The following is a 26549-nucleotide window of genomic DNA, read 5'->3' as shown; positions in this document are numbered from 1 at the left end:
ATTTGGGGCCATTTCAGGCATCCCAACTTTAAAAATGCATTACCTCCAACTGAAAATCAAAGACAAAAAATGTAATGCCTCACAGGTGCAAATCCAGAGGGAGGGTGCTGGGGGTATACCATGGGAATCTTTTACATAAATGCAATAGAATACGTTGCTCTCCCCCTCTAGAATATTAGCATGAATGCTAATTATAATTATACGTGTATTATCACTAACCCTAAGACTGAATGCTGGAATGTTCGGATGTCTTGCCAATTTCTTCTGTCGCTCCTATCACAGTCGCAAAAAAAACTTCTTTTTTTTTTCCTTTTTTTTTTTTTTTAAAATTCAACTTGCACACAAAAAATAGTAAAGTGTCACCTATTCTTTATTCATTCTACAAAACGAGAGTTATTCCCCTTAGAAGTTTCATTTGTTCAAAATAAGTTTGTCGGCACGAGATTTGTGTTAGTGAGTTAATGAATACAATCACAATGGGATCCAGGATTGGGTAAAGGAAGGAGTAAGATCTATAGAGGAGTTTGGGGCTGATGAATTAAAAAAAATAAAAAAATAAAAAGGACACTTTAAACGGACAATGTCAGAGTGGGGGAAGTGTGTCATGCTGTTTAACTTTCATATTAGGGTAGGACGGCTACTCTTTCTTTTATATGCAGCATCCCACAGACGAAGTTTAACTTGATGAACATGCATACCACAGCCTTTGTTACACCGGTTGATTTGTTTGTCTTATTTAACGACACCACTGGAGCACATTGATTTATTAATCACCAGTATAGGATGTCAAACAGTTGGTAATTCTGACATAGTCTTTAGAGAGCAAACCTACTACATTTTTCCATTAGTAGCAAGGGATCTAGTATATGCACCATCCCATAGACATGATAGCACATACCGTGGCCTTTGATATACCAGTCATGGTGCACTGGCATAAATAAGAAATAGCCTATTGGGCCCACCGACTGGGATCGATCCCAAACTGACCATGCATGAAGCGATTGCTTTACCACTGGGATACGTTCCGCCCACACTGGTTGAAGAGCAATGGCTGGAATGAGAAATAACCCAATGAGCTCACTGACTAGGATCGATCCTAGACTGACCGTGCATCAGTTGAGCACTTTACCACTGGGATACACGCCACAGTTGCAAGTAACTAGCTAGCAAACTTATTGCTCTGGCTTATAGCAATATAGATATTATTTTAAATTATAATTTATACTAAACAAAAAAAATAAAAAAAAAGCAATCAAGGAATACACACACACACACACACAACATTCAAACGCACACAAACACACATTCACACACATAAACACACAGGCCTGCACAAAAATTTGCATAACCTAAAAATGGGTTATGCCAAAAGATTTTGCATAACCTAGTTTGGTTTGCATAACCTGTTTTGTTTTCTTTATAATTTAATTTTTTTTTTTACTTAATTTTAAGAAACAAGAGTGGCAATGGCAAGTAAAAAGTATATGTATACAAATGTTTAAGAGATTTAAAAATAATAATAATAATGATTCGGACTATTGTAATAAAGTCACTGTAAGTGTAAAGCAATCTCTTGCCATTAATTTTATAATAATTAGTCTTATGTGTATATAATGTCATGACATTCAGTCGTGAGTGGGAGACTCGGTGCAATCCTCCTCATCTGAGGAACAGTGGATACTGATACTGTCACTATCATTATCACTAACACTGTTGTCACTGTCACTGTCACTATCATTATCACTAACACTGTTGTCACTGTCACTGTCACTATCATTATCACTAACACTGTTGTCATCGTCACTGTCACTATCATTATCACTAACACTGTTGTCATCGTCACTGTCACTATCATTATCACTAACACTGTTGTCATCGTCACTGTCACTATCATTATCACTAACACTGTTGTCATCGTCACTGTCACTGTCACTATCATTATCACTAACACTGTTGTCACTGTCACTGTCACTATCATTATCACTAACACTGTTGTCACTGTCACTGTCACTATCATTATCACTAACACTGTTGTCATCGTCACTGTCACTATCATTATCACTAACACTGTTGTCATCGTCACTGTCACTATCATTATCACTAACACTGTTGTCATCGTCACTGTCACTATCATTATCACTAACACTGTTGTCATCGTCACTGTCACTATCCGATTCAGAATTACAGTTAATAATAGGGTCACTGTGACTGGTTTACCCTGGTTGCTGATCCAGTTCAAGATTGTAATGACCATCACAATATCGCCCTTTTTGATTGGTTAAATTCGGCTATAACGCCTTATAACAACCAATGGGAAGATATTTATACAAACTTGATTGGTTACGAAAAAGCACTGCGTCGGGAACACGTCTAATGTTTTTACTCGCGATAAAGATATGTTGGTATGTTGCTGAGTCTAACCATGCAGTAAATTTTACACGAATGATAAATCGGTTATGCCAAATAAAATGGCATAACCGATGCATGAACGAAACGGTCATTCGTGCAATTTGTGCAGGCCTGACACACACACAAACACACATTGTCACACACACAAAACAAAACAAACAATAAACCCACTAAAACACCATACATGATACATAATGTTTAGTCTTAATAATATAAGAATACATGTGTGTATATGTGTTTTATATTTTCAGCATTTTATACCACAGTTTTAGGTGTCTGTCAGAACAAAACATGAGTGGAATTCTTGTCCTCATATTTCCTCTGTTGCTGAAAGCTGTCAGTATTTTGCTGGTCACACTGTTCTGCATCAAGCTAGTAAAGAGGATCCTTCGCTATAGGAAGTATTTCTCATTCTTCAACAGTATTCCTGGTGAAACAGATTTTCATCCAATCTGGGGAAACATGCACAAGGTACTCAAATGTATTCAAACTGAGCTATACATATTACATATATTTTAATGTATACTTTATATTCCAAATAATAAATAGAGGATTCGTCCAGGGCTAATTCTGGGTGAGCAAAAATTTTCGCCAAATTATATTAAAAAATAAAGAAAAACCCAGAGTTATTTTCCAACAAAACACCAATTATTACATGGAATTTTTTCACCAAATGAAAATAAAATTCGCCAATTGATCCTAAAATTCACAATTGGCGAATTTGGCGAGTGGCAGAACTAACCATGTGAGTATTTTTTAATATGGAAAATATCAATTGAGTTTATGTTAATAGGCTGAGACAAATACCGATTAACTAGATGAGGTTGATAATTTACATATTAAAAACATGAGTAATGAATTCTATTTTTCCCATAACACTTCTAAAATAAATTTTTTATAATAACATTTTAATTAAATGTAACCCTCACTCGGTGGAAGTACAACAGAACTTCAGTGCGGGTTCAAATATTTATTCAATTAAGAATAAAACCATATGGGAATAAAATCTGAAATACATAAAATATAAAACAACGTTTACCACACTGTTCAAAATATATACAAATACAATACATATACGTGTAGCTCAGTGGGTTAACATATACCGTCTATAAATACAATAATACATTTAGCGCGTACTTGCGAATATACATATATATGATACGCGTTAACCGTCATAAAAACCTTAATTAGTAAAATAATATGCTCACCAGAACATCTGGATTTAGCTTGCGCTAAACACACAGCAGATATATAATTAATAAGTTAACGACGACTTTGCAGTCGGTGGGGTTAATTAGGAGAGCGAAAAGATGGGATTTTAACTAGCATGCATTAGTATCTGTCATCGGTCAAAGTACAATGTATTCAGTCACACGTAGCCTGTCATGAATTGCACGTGCGTCGGACAACGCCCAACTGCACACCACAGCAACACTGCTGACCAACTGTCAAGGTTATACACAGAGCAGAAATGATATTTACCAAAGTCCAAACGGACTAACGTTCCTCCGGAGCCTTCCTAATCGTTCTCCTAGATCTCTCTAAATTCTAGCTATTTATTCTAAAATCAGAATTGGCCTGGGGGAGAACAAAGCGGCACCTCACGTATCATCTCATATTCTACCTCGGTATATTCTCTCTGATCGTCAGACTACTGACGCCATCGTCGCCAAATCGCAGTTGTAAAACCCGCACTCGCAGAGGTATTACGTAACTACTCGCCACATGGCCTCCACAGCGGGACTAAGTGCATATTGGAACGCAAGAATCGCGCGAGAAGTATTACGTAACAAGTTGTCCACCTGGGCTACGGGCAATAAACTGTACACGGCACCCTAACACAATTAAAATCGCCACAGGCGAAACAAATTAAGAGCATGTACCGTGACACACCCCCACCTCAAAAAGGATATTTCCTCTACTCTAGGAATAGGGAAATATACTACATTAAAACAAAGGGGTGCGTTAACCGACGCATACGGGCATTTATAACACATGTAATAATAAGGTGACTACCAGTAATCACACTGAGTCTCTGAGTCCCTGGTATACAAAAATATATATAAACAAAACAGAAATAAAGAATGTCAACACATTATCATAACGTTCAACTTCGGGACAGGGCATCAGCGATTACATTGGATGTGCCCTTGATATGTTCAATGGTAATTGGGTATTCTTGCAGAAGAAGACTCCATCTCAAAACTCTCTGGTTGGAGGCTTTCATTAGGATGGTCCAGTCCGTCTTCGTCTTCCTGGAACAGCACAGCTCCAGCACCCACGTCACTGGCACCCATAGCTAGCTTGAAAGGCACTCGGTAGTCTGGTGCTGCCATCACGGGAGACGAGTAGCGCCTCTGCTTGAGCCGGTTGAATGACTTCTCGCATTCACCTGACCAATGGAACTTCGTGTTCTTCCTTTTCAGCGTCGCACGTTTTCCAGGTTTTCTCCGATAGGCATGCTGTCGAATCTGTGTAGCGTTGGGTTCCCAGCGCACATCTTGGCTTAAGGTATTGGTAACCGTTGGAAGGTCCCGACAAATGGAAACATTGTCTTGTATCAATGTAGTCAGCTTTGCTCGCTGGGGGTTCAAGTCTGCTAGAATCTGGCCGTTGGCCAACTTGACCTCTGCAGTCTTGACGTCATCACCGGAAATTGAGTGTCTCTCAATTTGGACCGGTCCCTCTGGAACTATTGGCAGTCTGTCAAAATAACCTTTTAGCAAATTGATGTGACAATACCTACTTTTCCTAACCCTATCAGGAGTGTTTATCACATACCCTGTCTCATTAACCCGTTTGTGCACAACATAGGGCCCGAAATACCTATTCTGCACAGAACCCCGTTTAATGGGAAGGTACAGCAGCACCTTATCCCCTGGTTTAAATTCCCGACTCTTAGCCTTCCTATCAAACACTGATTTTATTTTGCTCTGAGCATGGCTCAGTTGCGTCCTAGCTAGTTCGGTCGCCGGCAACCTCCGATCTCTAACTCTCTTATTTATTAATACTCCCTTGTCCACAGTTAACAAGGTAGTGCGAACTGCCAACAAAATTGGATCAGCCCCCTGCTCTAGTACTAGCTCTTGTCTAATACAAGGTAAGTCCCCTCTATCAAACACAACTGGTTCAATTCCCCTCTGCGGGAGATCAACATGTTCTACCACATTTACTTTGTCAGTTGACTTATCTACCATTTTACTGACAACCTCATCCACTCCACTTTCATGGCTCACACACGTATCAGACAAATCACAAATATCCTCTAGATCCCGTGATAACCTACTGGTCATATCCCTAGTCATTACACACGCAGGATATTTAATCTCATCAACCTCACACTCTTCGATTGCTAACGTGCTGTCTTTAATTAACAGTTGGTCACATTTCGGCTGACAACACTGACTAGTCAAATCATTTCCCAACAAAACTCCTATGTTTTCAACAGGCAAGTCCTTCACAACACCCATAACGACTGGTCCCGTCACAAACTTCGAACACAAGAAAACCTTATGTAACCGGACAACCATATTTTCTCCAGTAACCGAGGTTAAAACCAAACTACGTCCTATGTCTGAATTTTCAATACCAGCTAAACACTCTTGCGTTATCAGACTCTGACTACACCCGGTATCTCTATAGATTGATATTGGCTTAGGACACAACTCTTGTTTCACATCACAAACCATACCAGTGGACACATACGGGTTTACTTTCTCTGCCATGGGACTAACCATTAACTCTCTCGCTAACGGAGCTGACCTCACTAAACCGACCACTTGCGCATTATCGCATTTCCTTTTAAAACAGTCCCCGATAAGATGGTTATCCTTTTTACAGTAACTGCAATGTGGACGAAAAGTTCGTGCATTGGCTGATAATGCAGGTCTATCCTTACTTTGCCCACCAGGTGCATTCCTTGCCTGACTAGCTGACCAACTAGATGACTCTCCCCGATAGTTACTTTCCCGGGAAAAACCTGGCTGAAATTTCTTCTTATCACCCTGTTGTAAAGAGCTACCCGGTACTGCCTGAGCTTTGTGTATTAACACGTAATCATCTGCCACTATACCTGCCTCCTCTATCTTTTTGACATCACGATCCTCTAAATGAATACGTAAGCTAACTGGTAATCCATTTTTAATGTCCTGTAAGATCAACAACTCCCGTAACTCGGTATATGACTCTACCTGATGAGAAACAACCCATTTATCAAACATCCCTGCCTTCTTAGCCACAAACTCACTATAAGACTGACCCTGCGTTTTTCTCAACTCGCTATACCGTAACCGATAATCCTCAGGTCGTAATTCATAAGCCCTCAACACAGCAGCCTTAACTAAGTCGTACTGACTTGCTCGCTCATCACTCATTGAATTATAAGCTATACTAGCCTTCCCCTTAAACTTAGACACGGCTAACAATGTCCACTTAGACTCCGGCCAGTTTAGCTGCTTAGCGGCCCGTTCAAAAAGTTGAAAGAACATATCTATTTCCTCGTCATCAAATACCGGCACTGATCTATAAGCCTCCGACATGTTAAACCCATTTCCGGCTTCTCGTCTGACTTCTTCAGTATTCAACTTTAACTCATATTCCACTTTTAATTTTGCTAACTGGAATTCTCTATCCCTATCTTTCTCTTCTCTCTCTCTCTCTCTATCTCTCTCTCTCTCTTCTCTATCCCTCTCCCTATCTCTATCTTCTCTTTCTCTCTCCCTCTCTCTATCCCTCTCTTCTCTTTCTCTCCCCCTCTCTCTATCCCTCTCTTCTCTTTCTCTCTCTCTCTCTCTATCTAATGCACGTTCTTCTCTTTCGTACTCAAGCTTTTTAAAAGCTAACTGTTGTTCCATACTCAAGTCACTTATCTCTATCTCTGGAACAATCTCACTGTCTTCCATAACAGGCCTATCACCAAAAACTTCCTGGATAATAATTGTCTTTATATCACCTAAGGTTTTAGCTGATGTTAAATCAATTTCTCGCTCACCCGCGATTTCAACTAACTCGGCCTTACGTGCTCGCTTAATCTCCACTACACTGAGCGTAGGCCTATCCAGCAAATTCTTATCCATGTTTAGATATGACGCACTTAATATTAATTAATTTTCTAGTGAACAACGTGTTACTTCTGGTAAATTTGTAAAAATAATTTATAAAGCCCCCATTTACAAACAATACTTTTTTAAATATGCATGTCCCGTTTCAGATCCCGGACGAGCGCCCCAATTTTCTACTCCTGTCACGGGGATTCTATAATTCCCGTAACTGAATAAAACACGATTATCAAAATATCTCTCCTAACTATATATCTATTAGATCTCTCTGTAACAGGCTGTTAAACCTAGTATGGCTCGTCTCTAGGTATGATCAGAGATACGATCTTATATAAGTATATATTATTATAGCACGTTAGTTCTCTAGAAAACACAACAAAAACACAATACACTTTGGAATCTGTATTAATCTACGCTGACAAATGTACAGCCGTAGTAGTAAATTAATAACAACAATAATAACAACCCAGAACTGATCACTTAATTAGTTAATCTCTGGGTGTCTAGTTACACAATATGCGAATCACTTCACCGTTACACCACACCCGCACGTGTGATAATTGAGAAACGCTTACAGGAGAAGTTAATTAATAAAGGAATTACAACACCATTCCTAACTGGTTAATTTATAATTAACCCTTACTACTCGTTCAGTAACGTGTGATAATTTAGGAACGCTTCTTGGGGAACTTAATTAATAAAGGAATTACAGCTCTATTCCTAACGGGTTAATTTTTAATTAACCCTAACTACTCTTCAGTAATCTTGTAACACAGAATTAATACTTATCACAATAAAGACAATAACCTACAGTGTACCTAGGGTCTTCTAGGATGACTGGCTAAGCTTTATATTACCAAATACTCATATAATGTTAGAACAATAAGTCTACGATTTACTTCGTCAGATGACCGAAGACACTGTCTAAAGAATAATGGTATAATACAGTATTAAAATATTTAAGTCACATCAATCACATCAAGGTTATACACAGAGCAGAAATGATATTTACCAAAGTCCAAACGGACTAACGTTCCTCCGGAGCCTTCCTAATCGTTCTCCTAGATCTCTCTAAATTCTAGCTATTTATTCTATAATCAGAATTGGCCTGGGGGAGAACAAAGCGGCACCTCACGTATCATCTCATATTCTACCTCGGTATATTCTCTCTGATCGTCAGACTACTGACGCCATCGTCGCCAAATCGCAGTTGTAAAACCCGCACTCGCAGAGGTATTACGTAACTACTCGCCACATGGCCTCCACAGCGGGACTAAGTGCATATTGGAACGCAAGAATCGCGCGAGAAGTATTACGTAACAAGTTGTCCACCTGGGCTACGGGCAATAAACTGTACACGGCACCCTAACACAATTAAAATCGCCACAGGCGAAACAAATTAAGAGCATGTACCGTGACACCAACCGACAACCCAGGAATACAATGCAGCCATTCACAACATTTAATCAATCATTAAAGCACTCAAACTGGAATAAATATAAAGTTAAATACATGTGTTTATAAATAAATATATTATTATTATTATTATTATTATTATAAATTATACCAAACTACCCTGGGTTACATACTTCCCCCCCCCCCCCTTGACAGTAAATGTCTCCTATTACTGAAACAACAATATTATTCAGTACTCCATCTGCAAGATAAGATAAAACAAACATTAGTACTGATAGCAGTGATAAAATATAGCAATATCTGTGTTGAAACATCACAGAATAATGTTAAGTAACTCCTTTTAAAAAAACGATGTAGGTAATACTACTATAACACGTTTCGCAACATGATAATATATCGCTATGGGCAGCAGCACAATGCAATGACATCAGGAGTTGAATTTTCCAACTAATACCTTCAACAGCATAACCATGAAACACCTTAAAAACTAGTTAAAATACTATATACACGTCATAAAATATACCTTGCACACCATTTAAACAAATACCTCATCATGTACCTGTTGGTAATATACCCAGTCCCCGTACCTATCGGGAGGTTTACGTTGTTGCTGAGATCGTCTATTTGGTTGTGATGGAGTTTCCAAAGATTCCTCCGATATAACTTCATCATTCTCTGGTGATTGTTCCTGGTTCGAGATGCTCTCCAGTCTCTGGCTTGTGTCACTTCGTAAATCCCTAGGAGTATTCTCTTCTAGGTGAACTGAAGTCTCCAAAGATACTGTTGGTTGTAACGATCGTCTTCTCTGGGGAATAACATACCTCAGGTGGGTTTGAGAACCATCGCTGCTAGAATCAGTAGATTCAGAACTTACGGACTCAACTCGTACCCGATTTCTAAACAGCTGCTTAGGCTTAACCCTGCGGTTAACTTCTACAAGTTCCTCAGATGGCAAAGCATTAAATGGCAGTAACAGATTACGGTGAAGCATCCGAAAGGGCCCTTTCTTTGTTTCACGCTGTACTCTGTACACCGGAATATCAGTATTTGGAATGTGAGTTACCAAATATGGTTCCTGCTCCCATCTGTCAGCTAGTTTATGTTTTCCCTTAATTCCAACTTTTCGAACCAGCACCCTGTCTCCTACTTCCAACTTGGAATCTTGAACTCTTCTGTCATACCGTTCTTTGTTCTTGTCGGAGTTTTTCATAGCTTCGGTTGCTGCTGTTTGATATGCAAATTGCATTCTCTTCCGCAACTTCTGAACATAAGAATTCTTATCTGGCGCTCCTTCACTCTGAGGTTATGTACATAGGAAGGCATCGACAGATAGTCTTGGATTCCTATGAATGTATTGTATGTTGTATACAGTGTGTCTGCGTGCTAGACATTGGGCGAGATCTCTTGCCTGCAGTAATCAGAAGGCTGATTTCAGTTTATTTCATCTTTTAATGAATGTTGTACTTCGTTTTCTCTGCAGGTGGGAAACACAACGGAGGTGCGTATAAAATATGTAAATGGGCTGATGCAGAAACATCCACAACTTTTCAGATTTTGGGTTGGCCCTTTCATTCCAGTGATTGTTCTAAATCATCCAGATACGATAAAGAAACTACTGAAAACTTCTGGTAACTAACTATATGTATCTACTACAGTATATAAATTAAATAAGTTTATAAAACATTTATGGGATGTCAAACATTTGGTAATTCTGACACATAGTCTTCAGAGGAAACCTGCTACATTTTTGCATTAAATCAGGTCTGGCCTGGTGCTTATAAAACTTTAATAAGAGTGAGACACTAATGTCATGACAACGTCATACAAATTGTATGTGTGTGACATCATTAGAGATCGAGTCTGGACTCTTAAAAGTTTTATAAGCACGGGCCCAGGTTATAGGGTTTACGTGCACGTCCAGAACAAGCTGTTATAGCACACACCTGTCATGGGTTCAGGTGTTAACTGTCGCCGACTCGTTTGTCCATTTTTCCATTAGCAGCAAGGGACCTTTTATAGACATTATAGGACAGCACATACCATTGATATGCCATTTGTGTGACACAGGTTGGCACGTGGAATAAAACCCAGTCAGAGAATGAGTCCACATCAGCCAAAAAAAGAAGTTTGTTTTGTTTAACTACACCACTGGAGCACATTGATTAATTAATCATCAGCTATTGGATGTCAAACATTTGATAATACTGACACGTAGTCATCAGAGGAAAACCACTACGTTTGTTCTACCCTGTAATGCAGCAAGGGATCTTTTATATGTACCATCCCACAGACAGGGTAGCACATACCATGGCCTTTGATATACCAGTTGTGGCTCACTGGCTGGGACGAGAAATAGCCCAATGGGCCCACCGATGGGGAACGATCCCAGACCAACCGCGCATCAAACGAGTGCCTTACCACTGGGCTACATCCTGCCCACCCACATCAGTGCTCTACTATACTACTGAACAAATCTTAATGTTCACTTAAATATACTATGTCAAAGTTATTAAAATTTAACATGCAATAAATATTTGATTAGCATTGTCTGTACCCCACAATTTGTAGAAATTTGCTTACCCCATCTACATCTTCAATCCTTTTAACAGAACCAAAACCACTTACCTACCATATGGCATTACCGTGGCTTGGGGAAGGGCTGTTATTAGCAGGGGGTGAGAGGTGGGCTCGGTCACGGCGTCTCTTGACCCCCGCGTTTCACTTCGACATTCTGAAGCCATACGTGGACATCTACAACAAGACTGCTGATGTTTTACTGGTTAGTATTTGAAGGACTAATACTGACTTCCCCTCATTTAACATTTATGATTGGTTAGTGTTTAAAAGTTTCAAAAATACCTTTTCCATCATTTACAGCAATAGAAATAAGCAGAATGTTTCATTTGTCCACCGGACAAGAACATTGAGAAATCGACTTGTCCAGCAATATCTTCACTTGTCCAAATAAATGTTTTCTTGCATTGAATGTTTTTACTTGTCCACTGGACAAACATTGAGCTACATTTTGCTTGTCCGAGCAGATTTTCACTTGTCAGATTTAATATCTTTGATTGGTTAGTGTTTCAAACTTGATGATTGCCTTCCCATCATTTAACATGTTTGATTGGTTAGTGCTTCAAGAGTCAAAATTGCCTCACAATAATTGAACATCTTTGATTGGTTAGTGTTTAAAGTTTCAGAATCACTGTAGCATCTTTGATTGGCTAGTGTTTAAAGTTTCAGAATCACTGTAGCATCTTTGATTGGCTAGTGTTTAAAGTTTCAGAATCACTGTAGCATCTTTGATTGGTTAGTATTTAAAGTTTCAGAATCACTGTAGCATCTTTGATTGGCTAGTGTTTAAAGTTTCAGAATCACTGTAGCATCTTTGATTGGCTAGTGTTTAAAGTTTCAAAATCACTGTAGCATCTTTGATTGGTTAGTGTTTAAAAAATGCTTCCCCTCATTTAAAGTCTTTGATTGGTTAGTGTTCATAGTTCCTAAATCACCTCCCAATAATTTAACATCTTTGACTGGTTAGTGTTTAAAGTTTCAAAATCACTGTAGCATCTTTGATTGGTTAGTGTTTAAAAAATGCTTCCCCTCATTTAAAGTCTTTGATTGGTTAGTGTTCATAGTTCCTAAATCACCTCCCAATAATTTAACATCTTTGACTGGTTAGTGTTTAAAGTTTCAAAATCACTGTAGCATCTTTGATTGGTTAGTGTTTAAAAAATGCTTCCCCTCATTTAAAGTCTTTGATTGGTTAGTGTTCATAGTTCCTAAATCACCTCCCAATAATTTAACATCTTTGACTGGTTAGTGTTCATAGTTCCTAAATCACCTCCCAATAATTTAACATCTTTGACTGGTTAGTGTTCATAGTTCCTAAATCACCTCCCAATAATTTAACATCTTTGACTGGTTAGTGTTTAAAGTTTCAAAATCACTGTAGCATCTTTGATTGGTTAGTGTTTAAAAAATGCTTCCCCTCATTTAAAGTCTTTGATTGGTTAGTGTTCATAGTTCCTAAATCACCTCCCAATAATTTAACATCTTTGACTGGTTAGTGTTTAAAGTTTCAAAATCACTGTAGCATCTTTGATTGGTTAGTGTTTAAAAAATGCTTCCCCTCATTTAAAGTCTTTGATTGGTTAGTGTTCATAGTTCCTAAATCACCTCCCAATAATTTAACATCTTTGACTGGTTAGTGTTCATAGTTCCTAAATCACCTCCCAATAATTTAACATCTTTGATTGGTTAGTGTTCATAGTTCCTAAATCACCTCCCAATAATTTAACATCTTTGACTGGTTAGTGTTCATAGTTCCTAAATCACCTCCCAATAATTTAACATCTTTGACTGGTTAGTGTTCATAGTTCCTAAATCACCTCCCAATAATTTAACATCTTTGACTGGTTAGTGTTCATAGTTCCTAAATCACCTCCCAATAATTTAACATCTTTGACTGGTTAGTGTTCATAGTTCCTAAATCACCTCCCAATAATTTAACATCTTTGACTGGTTAGTGTTCATAGTTCCTAAATCACCTCCCAATAATTTAACATCTTTGATTGGTTAGTGTTCATAGTTCCTAAATCACCTCCCAATAATTTAACATCTTTGACTGGTTAGTGTTCATAGTTCCTAAATCACCTCCCAATAATTTAACATCTTTGATTGGTTAGTGTTCATAGTTCCTAAATCACCTCCCAATAATTTAACATCTTTGACTGGTTAGTGTTCATAGTTCCTAAATCACCTCCCAATAATTTAACATCTTTGACTGGTTAGTGTTCATAGTTCCTAAATCACCTCCCAATAATTTAACATCTTTGACTGGTTAGTGTTCATAGTTCCTAAATCACCTCCCAATAATTTAACATCTTTGACTGGTTAGTGTTCATAGTTCCTAAATCACCTCCCAATAATTTAACATCTTTGACTGGTTAGTGTTCATAGTTCCTAAATCACCTCCCAATAATTTAACATCTTTGATTGGTTAGTGTTCATAGTTCCTAAATCACCTCCCAATAATTTAACATCTTTGACTGGTTAGTGTTCATAGTTCCTAAATCACCTCCCAATAATTTAACATCTTTGATTGGTTAGTGTTCATAGTTCCTAAATCACCTCCCAATAATTTAACATCTTTGACTGGTTAGTGTTCATAGTTCCTAAATCACCTCCCAATAATTTAACATCTTTGATTGGTTAGTGTTCATAGTTCCTAAATCACCTCCCAATAATTTAACATCTTTGATTGGTTAGTGTTCATAGTTCCTAAATCACCTCCCAATAATTTAACATCTTTGACTGGTTAGTGTTCATAGTTCCTAAATCACCTCCCAATAATTTAACATCTTTGACTGGTTAGTGTTCATAGTTCCTAAATCACCTCCCAGTAATTTAACATCTTTGACTGGTTAGTGTTCATAGTTCCTAAATCACCTCCCAATAATTTAACATCTTTGACTGGTTAGTGTTCATAGTTCCTAAATCACCTCCCAATAATTTAACATCTTTGACTGGTTAGTGTTCATAGTTCCTAAATCACCTCCCAATAATTTAACATCTTTGACTGGTTAGTGTTCATAGTTCCTAAATCACCTCCCAATAATTTAACATCTTTGACTGGTTAGTGTTCATAGTTCCTAAATCACCTCCCAATAATTTAACATCTTTGACTGGTTAGTGTTCACAGTTCCTAAATCACCTCCCAATAATTTAACATCTTTGACTGGTTAGTGTTCACAGTTCCTAAATCACCTCCCAATAATTTAACATCTTTGACTGGTTAGTGTTCACAGTTCCTAAATCACCTCCCAATAATTTAACATCTTTGACTGGTTAGTGTTCACAGTTCCTAAATCACCTCCCAATAATTTAACATCTTTGATTGGTTAGTGTTCATAGTTCCTAAATCACCTCCCAATAATTTAACATCTTTGATTGGTTAGTGTTCATAGTTCCTAAATCACCTCCCAATAATTTAACATCTTTGATTGGTTAGTGTTCATAGTTCCTAAATCACCTCCCAATAATTTAACATCTTTGACTGGTTAGTGTTCATAGTTCCTAAATCACCTCCCAATAATTTAACATCTTTGACTGGTTAGTGTTCATAGTTCCTAAATCACCTCCCAATAATTTAACATCTTTGATTGGTTAGTGTTTAAAGCTATAATCTTTTCATCATTTGATATATTTTGTTATTACTCAGCATTCAAATTTTCAAAATCGCCTCCTAATAATTTAAATTTTTTGATGTGTTGGTGTTTAGCTGTAATATTGTCTTTCCAGCATTTAACATTTTCGATTGGTTAGTGTTCAAAATTTCAAAATTAACTCCCAATAATGTTACATCTTTGATTGGTTAGTATTTTATAGCTGCATTCCAGTCATTTTGTTTTTTAGTTTTAGTTTGAAAAATTATATATGATATATATCAATAATCAAATATGATAACTAGCATACTTACGTAACATGTATTATGTTGTATGTTACTATGTTAAGTAGATTAGTTTATTTTTTGTTCTTTCTTAATTTTTTCAGGACAAAATTGAGCACTACTCTAAGACAGGAGAGAGTTTTGAATTGTTTTCCATGATAAGTCTCTGCACGCTGGACATTATCCTTAAATGTGCCATGTCGTATGACAACGATGTTCAACTTAAAGGGTAAGTTAGTGTTGGTTTATACAATAGGTATATGTTATTGCTTATTGTTTTTAAAATAAGTGGTGATAAAATAATATTTTCTACTAGAAATTAATACGTTCCAGTCACTGGTGTAACAGGGCTAGCTCTGGGCGAGCCAAAACATTCGCCAAATTGTCTATTAAACTTCAAAAATTGCAGAAATCAACAGTTATTTTCTAAAAAAATGCTGTTATTGTATAAAATTATTTTACTGAATTAAAATAAAATTCACCAATTGCATTCAAAATTTGCAATTTGCAAATTTGGTGAGTGCCAGAGCTAGCCCTGTGTAGCCAGGATTTTATAGGGGGTGGGAGAGGGGGCAACCACTCTGTCTATTAGTTATGTTATGGGGTGACAGGAAAATATATAACTTAGTTGAAAAAAGAGATATGATTGAGTGCCAAAGTTCCCATTGTCTCTCTTCCCCCCCCCCCCCCTCCCCCCTCCCCGGCTACACCAGTGATTCCTGTGCATCTTTGAGGATGTCATTGAACATGTCTGTCGTTCACCTCCATACCTTGTAATGTTAAAGACATGATTATTAGTCCACTACCAGTCTGTCTGTCTGTCCAACATAGAGTTTTCTGGACGTTTTTTTCATAATGCCTCTAGATATTGAGCAGAAATTTTACCACATTCTGTTACAGATCAAATTTGACCTTCATGGCAATTTACCCATTTTTGAAATTAGGAAATATTAAAAATTGTTCCCCTTAATTTCTTTCCACAATGCCTTAAGCTATTGAGCTAAAATTTTGTCTATAGCTTTATTGTGTTCTGTTACAGATCAGATTTGACCTTCATGGCAATTTACCCATTTTTGACAGGGTTATGGCCCTTGAACTCAGGAGATATGAAAACCAAATTTCCTGAATTGTTTTCAATATTGAGCTGAAATTTTGTCTATAGCTTTATCGTGTTCTGCTACATATCAAGTTTGACTTTCATGGCAATTTACCCATTTTTCACAGAGTTATGGCCCTTGAACTTAGGAGATATAAAAAATTGTTCAGCCTGGTAGGGACCTGTTTTGCTTTAGCAGTACTCTCAGAATGCTTGCCTTTAAATAGGATAGAAAACTTACTGCCATGTGGAGTCAAATAGAAATTATTTAATTCAGGACTTGATACAAAAACAACTGATGAGTAGCAGCATATTTGTTAACTAGGTTCTGTATTTTTGAATTTGTCGAAAATATTTGTGAATTTCCCATAACTACAGTGAAACTCCTCTAAACCTGACACCCTCTGGACCAAGTAAAAAGTCAGGTTTTAAGAGGTATTGGGTTTAACGAGGTTCTCTTCTGTATACAGATATTTAAAAAGGTACCACAAAAAACGTCCTGTTTTGAGGGAATTCTGGTTTACTGAGGGTCCGGTTTTGAGAGGTTTCATGGTATAAATAAATTTGTTTTTAGGGAAAGCCACCCCTACGTGAAGGCTGTGTACGAACTCTCGGAGTTGTGGTTTGAACGTGGAAGGTAAATATGAGCTGTTTATATTCATGGTTCAAGGTTCTTATGTGGAAAACTGAAGAAACAAAACAAAATTACTAACAGAAAACTAAATACTGTCGGTGAAATTACATACATGTACATTATGGTGGCTGTGAAATGTGTGTTGGTGGTTGTCTGTAGTGTTAAATAATTTCAGAGGAGTTAGTGATCTTAGAATTATAAAACATTATATGGGGGAGGGATGTTAAAAAAAGTCCTAATTTTCAAACATGCCTGGGAGAGCGGCGATTCAAATTCCTTGCAATAAACTTTAAAATAATATTTACTATTTAATATTTATCTACTAAATTGGTGTTAGTGTTAAGTTTATGCACATTTTGCATACGCTGTACTTGTTTCAGTGCTGGAAATTAATAAACTTACAAGATCAATTTAAAAAAAAAACTTTGTCATAACTTTATAGAATTTATTTAGTGTATTGAACCATGCCTTTATTTTAAATGAATACATTCAGTAAGAGTTATTGCTCATCTAGCACCATCTCAAAAGAGTTCATTTCAACTTATTTTCGTGCTTATATCCAATTAAGGTTCAAGCACACTGTCCTGGGTACACCTCAGTTATCTGAGTGGTCTGTCCAGGACAGTGGGTTAGTTGTTAGTTGGTTAGTGAGAGAGAAGAGGGTGTAGTGGCCTTAAACCTACCCATTGAGCCGTTAAGAACTCTAAACCATATACCTACCAGCCTGTAGTCTGATGGCTTAAAGGTCCACAATCATGGCACATTATTAATACACAGTATATATAAAAAATACATAAAGATTACGTTATTAAACATAAAAAAACAAAAATACCATCCCAATTATTAATAAAGTGACTTTTTGTAAAACGCTCGGGGGGAAAAAACACTGATCCAGTTGATTTGACCCGCATCTGACCTGTAATGTAGCATCCGGTGAATTCCACTCATTCATTAGTAGGTTAGCATGGCGACAGCATGTAATGATTCTTTGGAAAATAGCTAATTCTTATCGGACGTTAGTTTGGACATTTTGGACTTGTAGCATTTGTCTATTTATTCTAATGCTACCTCGATTGGTGAGGAAGGAGAAAATCCGTTAGGGGTACTTCCCTATCAGTTTGAACCGGAATACACTGACGATGATCTGGCAAGCCAAATGCGGTTTGGCACAAAGATACACCTCAACACGATGCATTTATATATATTAAAAAAATAAATGTAGGAAAAATATTTTTTAGAAAAAATCGCATTAATATTCGGTATGCCTATCTGTTTTTGTCTCCGGGCGATGTTGGGGATTTCGTTTTGTACAGCCCGAACATGAAAAATGTGAATTTTTCAAAACAAATATTTTTCCTACATTTAATTTTTTAACATATATAAATGCATCATGTTGAAGTGTATCTTTGTGCCAAATATGAACAAAGTACACCTCTGCATTAATATTCGGGCTTTGTTTTTGTCTCCGGGCAACATTCGGGCTCTGGGCTGCAAATAGGCTGAACCGGGGGGATACAGGCTTGGAACAGACAAGTTTTTTAACAAAAGTTTTGGTGCCATTCCCATCGACCATCTTAGATAATTGTCGTAATCCCCAGGTGTGAAATGGTCACTGCAAATCGTATCCCATCTTGACGGTCCTTTCCAATATGCACATGTTCAGTTTAAGAACTGCTTCCATGCAAACAATGTCGGTTTGTCTTTCGGAAAAATATGCAAGCTTTTGTACATCCATACACCGAACAATGGTTCACCATGTTTCACATTTGAAAGATATCTTCAAAATAATATTCCACACATACAATTCAATTCAATAGAATAACATTTTCGCGTTTTAAAAATACATGTGTTCCACTTCCATGTAAAATGTCTGAAAGGCTGGAAATCACACTTTCATGTTATGCCGGTTAGCATGTCACTGGGTCATACTCTTGGAGTTCAGAGGCTTTTTGGCAAGCAGTGGGAAAAACGTGACATTTTATTGTGAATATATTAAAAATGGGTAAATTTTGAAAAATTTATTTTATTGATACTTAATATATATTGTAAAAAGTATACGTAGATACCAAACAATAGTGAATTACGTTTTTGATAAATGTAGACCTTTAACCACTGCGCCACCGAGGCCGGTTTCAAAAGCGTGTTCTTCAGCTTACCGTTGCTTTGCTCCCAGTGCAGACTGCTTGTGTATACCTGTTTATGTTTCTATTCATATTCCTGTTAAAATAATTTTCTCTCAGGAATCCTCTGTTGTACCCTGACTGGATTTACCAATGGACAAAGGGAGGCCGTCGCTTTCTGAAGCAGTGTAAATTTGTTCATTCCATATCAGAAGACATCATAGAAAAGAGAAGACAGACATTGGTGAGATGTTCAGAATTGAAGAAATTGAGAAACTCTTTGTTTTATGTTTCATATAAAATCTATAACTGCATGTGCTTATCACAGCATTATATCAACTATATGTTAACAGTTTAATCTATGTTAACAGAGTTTAATCTCTCCAGGAAAACCCCCCACTGTGCATGTAACCTTGCTTTGTATGAGACCATCTCTATTTAAAGATACTAAGCTCAGAAATAAATTATATATATTATAGGTTTTATGGGATTTCCAGGGTGGGATGTAGCCCAGTGATAAAGCATTCGCTTGGTCTGGGATTGATCCCTGTCATTGCGCACATTGGGCCATTTGTTGTTCCAGCCAGATGACTGGTATGTGCTATACTGTCTGTGGGATGGTGCATATAAAAGATCCCTTGCTACTGAAAAATTTAGCAGGTTTCCTCTCTGAGACAACATGTAAAAATGACCAGAATGTTTGACATCCAATAGCCGATGATTATTAAATCACTGCTCTAGTGGTGTTGTTAAACAAAACAAACTAACTTTATGGGATTTCTAGATCATTGATAGTTTCATCAATATCCCTCATTTAGACGTATACCTTCTAATTAGTTTCATTTAAAAAAGAAAAAAAAATATATATATTTGTTAATTAGAAATAAAATGTCTACTAAGCATTTATCATGTTTTATTTTATTTTCAATATAAATGTAAAACATTATGCATATTATTAGGTTGCACTGCAGACGAGTAAAAAAAAGTCAAGTACCATGTGTTTTTAATTATATTCTTTAAAATTGCACAGTTCCTGTCGATCCATTTTTTCTTTTTTTATGCCAATCTACAGCTTTCATAATTGGTGAGAATACAACAAAACCAAAATATTTCATTTTATGTGTTATGATTTCAAAAAAGCTATTAATGTTCTAAATTTGTTAAATCTGTAATTACAATTTTCATTGCAGTTAGAGAAACGTAAAGAATCATCCAGCAAACGCTATCTAGATTTCTTGGACATTCTGTTGACAGCAAAAGATGAAAACGGAGTTGGGTTAACACCTTTGGAAATTAGAAATGAAGTTGACACGTTTTTATTTGAAGGTATCTCACAACTATTGCTTTTATATAACCGAGTGTACAAACATTAGCTTACAGTCAAACCTGTCCTAGCGTCCTGTAATCAGCAGTCACCTGCCTTAAGCGGCCACTTTTTTCCCCCCTCAATGATTTATAATGTAAATGCACCTGTAATAAGCGGTCATCTATTTAATGTGGCCAGTGGCCACCTAAATCGGATCCCAAATCGCTAAAATTCCTGTATTAAGCAGCCACTGTGAATGTTTACTATTATATAAAAGGGATATTTTAACAACAGCGATAAGGTGCAGCAAATAACTGATCATGACACCTTCAGGAATACTAGTACCCATTCAGTCCCGACATCTCTACTGTATATCAGTTAAGAAAGTATGACTCTGGAATGTATCTAATTGCTTCTGAGCAGGCTATGCTTGACATTTGTAGAGTCACTAACAAAGGCCGAGGTATGTACTATGCTGTCTGTGGGATGATGCATATAAAAGCTCATGAAGTGGTGACAATGGATTTTGTCTCTCAATATCTTTGTGATCCTTAACCATATGTCTGACGCGTAAATAAAATGTGTTGAATGCGTCGTTAAATAAAACGTTTCCTTCCTTCCTTCCATCATGGTATAATAAAGTAATATAAACACTAATCAAAATGTACTTTTGAATAATGGAACTGTACTGTACGTAGCCCAGAGATAAAGCTCTCACATAATGCGTGGTGGGACTGGGATCGATCCCCATTGGTGGGCCCATTGGGCTATTTCTCGTTCCAGTCAGTGCATCACGACGGGTATATCAAAGGTCATGGTATGTGCTATCGTGTCTGTGGGATGGTTCATATATAAAAGATCCAGAAATGTAGTAGGTACTCTAAGACTATAGGTAAAAAATTACCAAATGTTTGACATCCAATAGCCGATGATTAATAACTCAATGTGCTCAAGTGGTGTCATTAAACAAAACAAACTTTTAACTTTTTGCACTGTATAATATTGAAACACAATGCATTTCGAGAATGGTAACTGTGTTACAGGACAGCATTAATTCGTCTTTAAATTTGGGCAGATCTATATTTTTATTCCCCATAATGGCTTTTTGTAACCAATGTGATTTTCAGCCGGTCCATGGAACTTGAGGCAGAATGTCATAGGACAGAGGTTAGGTTGAGTAGTCACGTGAAGAGAAAATATTAAATTAAAAAAAAAATGTCTGCTTTCAGGTCATGACACGACCGCTAGCGCCACCTCGTGGATTCTGTACTCCATGGCAACGAATCCAGAGATCCAGAGAGAAGTGCAGGCAGAGGTGGACAGTGTGTTAGAACAGAGACATCACCACAGGGTGGAGTGGTAGGTTAGAGAAAAGAAAAGGAATGTCTTGTTTAACGACACCACTAGAGCACATTGATTAATTTACCATCGGCTATTGGATGCCAAACATTTTGATAATGCTGACACGTAGTCTTCAGATGGAACATGCATTCACCTGAGGTTCTTAGGTCTTAGGATCAAACCCCCTCGGTGGAACCATTCTCCAATTATGATTTGTTTTGCCATTCCAACCAGTGGTATGTCAAAAGCCTGTGGTATGTGCTGTCATGTATGTGGGAAAGTGCATATAAAATATCCCTAATACTAATGAAACAACATGTAGAAGGTTTTTCACTAACACTACATGTCAGAAGTACCAAACGTTTAACATTTAGTAGCTGATGATTAATAATGTGCCCAGTGGTAAAGCGCTCACTTGATGCGCAGTCAGTCTGGGATCGACTGCTTGTGTCATAGGATCAAATCACCTAAGTGGACCCATTCTCTAATTGATGTTTTTTTCCCATCCCAACCAGTGCTCCACAACAGTTATATCAAAGGTCTGTGGTATGTGTTGTCATGTCTGTGGGAAAGTGCATATAAAAGATCATTTGGTGCTAATGGAAAAATGTAGCAGGTTTCCTCGCTAAGAGTATATGTCAGAATTACTTAATGTTTGACATCCAATAGCCGATGATTAATAAATCGGTGTGCTCTAGTGGTGTCGTTAAACAAAACAAAATTTAACTGTTAATGTGTTTATCGGTAGAGTGTTCGCCTGAGGTGTGATGGGACTGGTTTTTGTTTTTCTCAAAAAACTGACCATGACTGGTAGATTAAACCTCATGGTAAGTACTCTTCTGTTTATTGGATACATGCATATGCAAGATCAGAAGGGGGGGGGGGGGGGGGGGGGGGGGGGGGGGGGGGTGGAGAGTGCTCATCTCTATGTAGCATGTTTCCTATGAGACTACATGTCAGAATGATCAAATGTTTAACATCCAATAGCCAGTGATTAATAAATCAATGTGCACTGATACTGTGTATCTATTACAGCTTTTTAATATCATTAACATACATATTACTTACAACTTTGTGTTTAAATTGTCTGTATTAGCAACTCCAATGTGTTCCTAGGCATCCTAGTATTTATAGCAGGGCTCGAACTTAACGATGGCACTGACGGCAATTGCTGTCATTGAGATATAAATTGCAGTAGGTAGAGAGCATTTTGTGCCATTAGTAAAGCTCCTCAACAATGGTGAAGTGTATACACCTAGTGTACATTATCTGCCAGTATTTAACATTTGCACATTTGAAATATGTCTACATACAGTAACATAACCTTTCAGTCATGTTTATTTGCTGCAAATGTCACTTTAAAAAAAAATGCCAGAACCAGGCTCATACTTGCCATCGGTGGGCCGTTTCACTCATGGCAATTCTTTAAGAAATTGCCAAGGGAGACAAATTCTTAAGTTTGAGCCTTGTATAGTAGTTCAAAATTACTTTTATGCTAAACAAAAAGGTACATTCCTCAGAAACTAATGTCAACAGCTTTAAGTGGTTTAATTGTTCAGGGCTTGAAATTCAGAATTTGTTACCTACAGCAATTCATATCACAGCTGCTGTAGTTGCTGTAGGTGCCACTGTTAAATTGTTGCTGATATTTTTTAATATTCACGAATGATCTGCCTGATTTAGAATACTTGACCCGAGTAATATAGCAGCTATAGCAGTTCCTGTTGTTGTTCCTGCTGTTAAATTTAAGCCATGATATTTCATTGTTGTTGTAATAAAGGAAGAACTGGGCATGCACTGCCCAGCTCCATTAAATTTGAGCCCTGATATTTCATTGTTATTTTCTTAATATTCAGGAATGACCTGTCTCACTTTGAATACTTGACTCGAGTAATAAAGGAAGGACTGCGCATGCACTGCCCGGTTCCGTTTGTACAGAGATACCTCACGGAGCCGCTGGAGGTTGATGGGATCACGATCCCCACGGGGACGATGTGTTCCGCTCACATAATGAATCTTCACCACAACCCCACGGTCTGGGAAGATCCGTCTGAATTCCGACCCGACCGGTTTCTGCCACAGAATACAAACAGCAAAGATCATTATGCATTTCTGCCATTTTCAGCTGGCCCCAGGTATGATATTTACTGAGGAAATTAACGCAAACAGGATATTATTGAGAAAAAAAAAATATAGCTCGCAATAATATTCTGCCCCATCCTATTTATGACCCGACCGGTTTCTGCCATAGAATACAAATAGCAAAGACGATTACGCATATCTGCCATTTTCAGCTGGGGCCAGGTATGATTTATTTACTTACCGTAGGAAATTAATACGAACAAGATGTTATTGCAAAAAGGACTGTCTAGATGTAGTTTGTAGTAATATTGTCCCAGCTCAGTTCCGCCCCGAATTGGTTGCCACAGAATTCAAAATGCAAAGACTGGTATGTTTCATTACTTAGGAAATTAATGCTAATAAGATGTTACTGCAAAACGTATCGATGTAGTTTGCGATAATATTCTGTCCCATTATTCTTCCACAGAATACCAATATCAAAAACCATTGGTGGCATAGCGTGGGCGGTTGCCCAGGGTGCAAAATTCTGGACTGGTAGAAGGGACTCGGGGGAGTGCTAACGGTCCACTGGTTAGGGGGCACAATACTTGCCTTGCCCCGGGCGCTGGCAACCCACGCTATGCCACTGAAAACTATTATGCGTTTCTGGCATTTTTATCATAATTTATTGCAAAAAACATGGGTCTAGATGCAGCCGACGATAATCTTCTGTCCCTTCCCAGCTCCGACCCACACGATTTCTGCCTCGGAATACAAACTGCAAAGATCATTACGCATTTCTGTCGTTTTCAGCGGGGCCCAGGTATGATTTAATTACTCAGGAAATTAATGCGAACAGGATATTATTGCGAAAAATCAGATCTAGATGTAGCTTGCAACAATATTCTGTCCTATCCCAGTTCCAAGCACGACTCAATATCCACAGCATTATCAAAGAACATTATGCATTTCTGCCATTTTTTAGCCAGGCCCAGCTATGATTGATTGATTTTTTAACATTGTTTCATGTTATATCCATGTACGGTTCAAGCACACTGTCCTGGGCACAGCTGAGCTGCTTGGGCAGACCCAGGATAAATATTTAGGAGGGGATTAATGACACAAGGGCTCTTCAATAAACGTTTGACTTCTGTGAAATAAAAATGGTAAACCCATTGTTAAAAAAAGGGGGTCACAAATGTACATTTGTTTATCCTACTCTATATAAATAAATATAAAATAAAATATAAAGTTTTTGTTAATCTGGCCCTGTGTGTTTTTTGTTGAATTTTAAAAGGTGTTCTCCTTTTTCTTTCAGAAACTGCATTGGGCAACATTTTGCTATGAATGAGGAGAAAGTAATTCTGGCCCGAATTCTTCACCGGTTTGTATTAATTAAGAATTTTACTCGCACTGTAGTTGTTTGGTCGTTTAGAGTTTCAATACACAAGCTTTGCTACTTGCTACTACCTGGTTGTAATTAGACAGGGGCCACCTGTAGAGACTATGTGAGTAGGGTGTACATCCCTTGTCTTGAGAATTAAATAAAAAAAATTCTTTAAATTATTTTTTTTCAAATTATTTATTATGTTTTTTTGTGGAGGGACGAAACTAATTTTCAGCCTATTTGATGTTGACAAGTCCCATACAATTATGCACATAAACACTGGGTGTACACCACTAAATCAATATGTGATAATATGGATAGGCTGGTGTCAGAAAGGGGGCAGATTTTTTTATAAACCAGATGTTACAAATCCCAGTATACCCACCTCCATTTCCCATTGTACAGTTTGTATACTCATGAAAATGTTGATAAAAAAAAGTGAACTATCTCCCTCCCTATAATCCATGTGCTGTACTATTACAATGAAACCTGTATAAACTGGACCCTGAACAAACTGAAATCATGTCAAAACCAGACACATTTAATGTTCCCAAATTGTCTTAATTCTAAAATGTGACTCTCTAAACACTGACAGTGGTACAGCGCGATCGATCTAGGCTCGATTCCCGTCGGTGGACCCATTGGGCTATTTCTCATTCCAGCCAGTGCTCCCCAACTGGTGTAACAAAGGCCATGGTAGGTACTCTTCTGTCTGTGGGATGGTGTATATAAAAGATCCCTTGCTGTTAATCGAAAAGAGTAGCACATGAAGTGGCGAGAGCGGGTTTCCTCTTTCATCAATGATAAAATGTGTTCTGTGCGTCGTTAAATAAAACATTTCCTTCCTTCCTAAACACTGGATGCTGTCTAAATTGGATAAATCCCTGCATTTCTTGTATTAATTTTTTCTTTTTTGTTTTTATTTAAGGTACAGTTTAGAACTTGACACAAGTCATAAAGTTGCGAAACGCTTTGCCGCAGTAATGAGGAGCGAGGAAGGAATTCACGTCTTCGCCAAACCACGAATTAAAGGGAATAACTGAGTCTAGCTAAAGATACAAGTCCAGTAACTCTTACATGAATCTTGTGATACAAGTTCTGTAATCAAATAGCTGCAAATTCTTTGGTAGAGTAGTTGTTAAACCATCATATTTAAGGTTGGTAGGTACTGGGTTCGCAGCTCGATACCGGCTCCCACCCAGAGCAAGTTTTAACAACTCAATGTGTAGGTGCAAGACCACTACACCTTCTTCTCTCTAACTAACCACTGA

At 37.6% G+C, this 26549-nt stretch overlaps 2 protein-coding genes across 3 annotated transcripts; one reads left to right on the top strand and one right to left on the bottom strand.

The window, feature by feature from the left end:
• Positions 1-423: 423 nt before the first annotated feature.
• On the top strand, positions 424-26549 carry LOC121389969 (cytochrome P450 4F12-like). 2 transcript variants are annotated; one of them, XM_041521652.1, is made up of 12 exons: positions 424-449; positions 2661-2880; positions 10363-10510; positions 11492-11661; positions 15438-15562; positions 17004-17066; positions 19304-19427; positions 20374-20509; positions 21719-21848; positions 23687-23965; positions 25210-25275; positions 26207-26549. In XM_041521652.1, the coding sequence occupies exons 2-12, from the start codon at positions 2701-2703 to the stop codon at positions 26319-26321; spliced, it is 1536 nt and encodes a 511-aa protein (XP_041377586.1). In that variant the 5' UTR covers positions 424-449; positions 2661-2700; the 3' UTR covers positions 26322-26549. The 2 variants fall into 2 exon arrangements, with proteins under 2 accessions (XP_041377586.1, XP_041377585.1); XM_041521651.1 differs by having other exon boundaries at positions 425-505.
• LOC121389832 (clumping factor A-like) lies at positions 1626-2595 on the bottom strand. Its single transcript, XM_041521480.1, has 2 exons — positions 2570-2595; positions 1626-2166 (listed from the first exon to the last, which is right to left on the bottom strand). Exons 1-2 carry the CDS (start codon positions 2593-2595, stop codon positions 1626-1628), a joined length of 567 nt encoding a protein of 188 aa, XP_041377414.1.

Source organism: Gigantopelta aegis, chromosome 15, assembly GCF_016097555.1.
Source record: "Gigantopelta aegis isolate Gae_Host chromosome 15, Gae_host_genome, whole genome shotgun sequence".
Lineage (NCBI taxonomy): Eukaryota > Metazoa > Mollusca > Gastropoda > Neomphalida > Peltospiridae > Gigantopelta > Gigantopelta aegis.
This window is presented reverse-complemented; position numbering and strand designations above follow the sequence as displayed.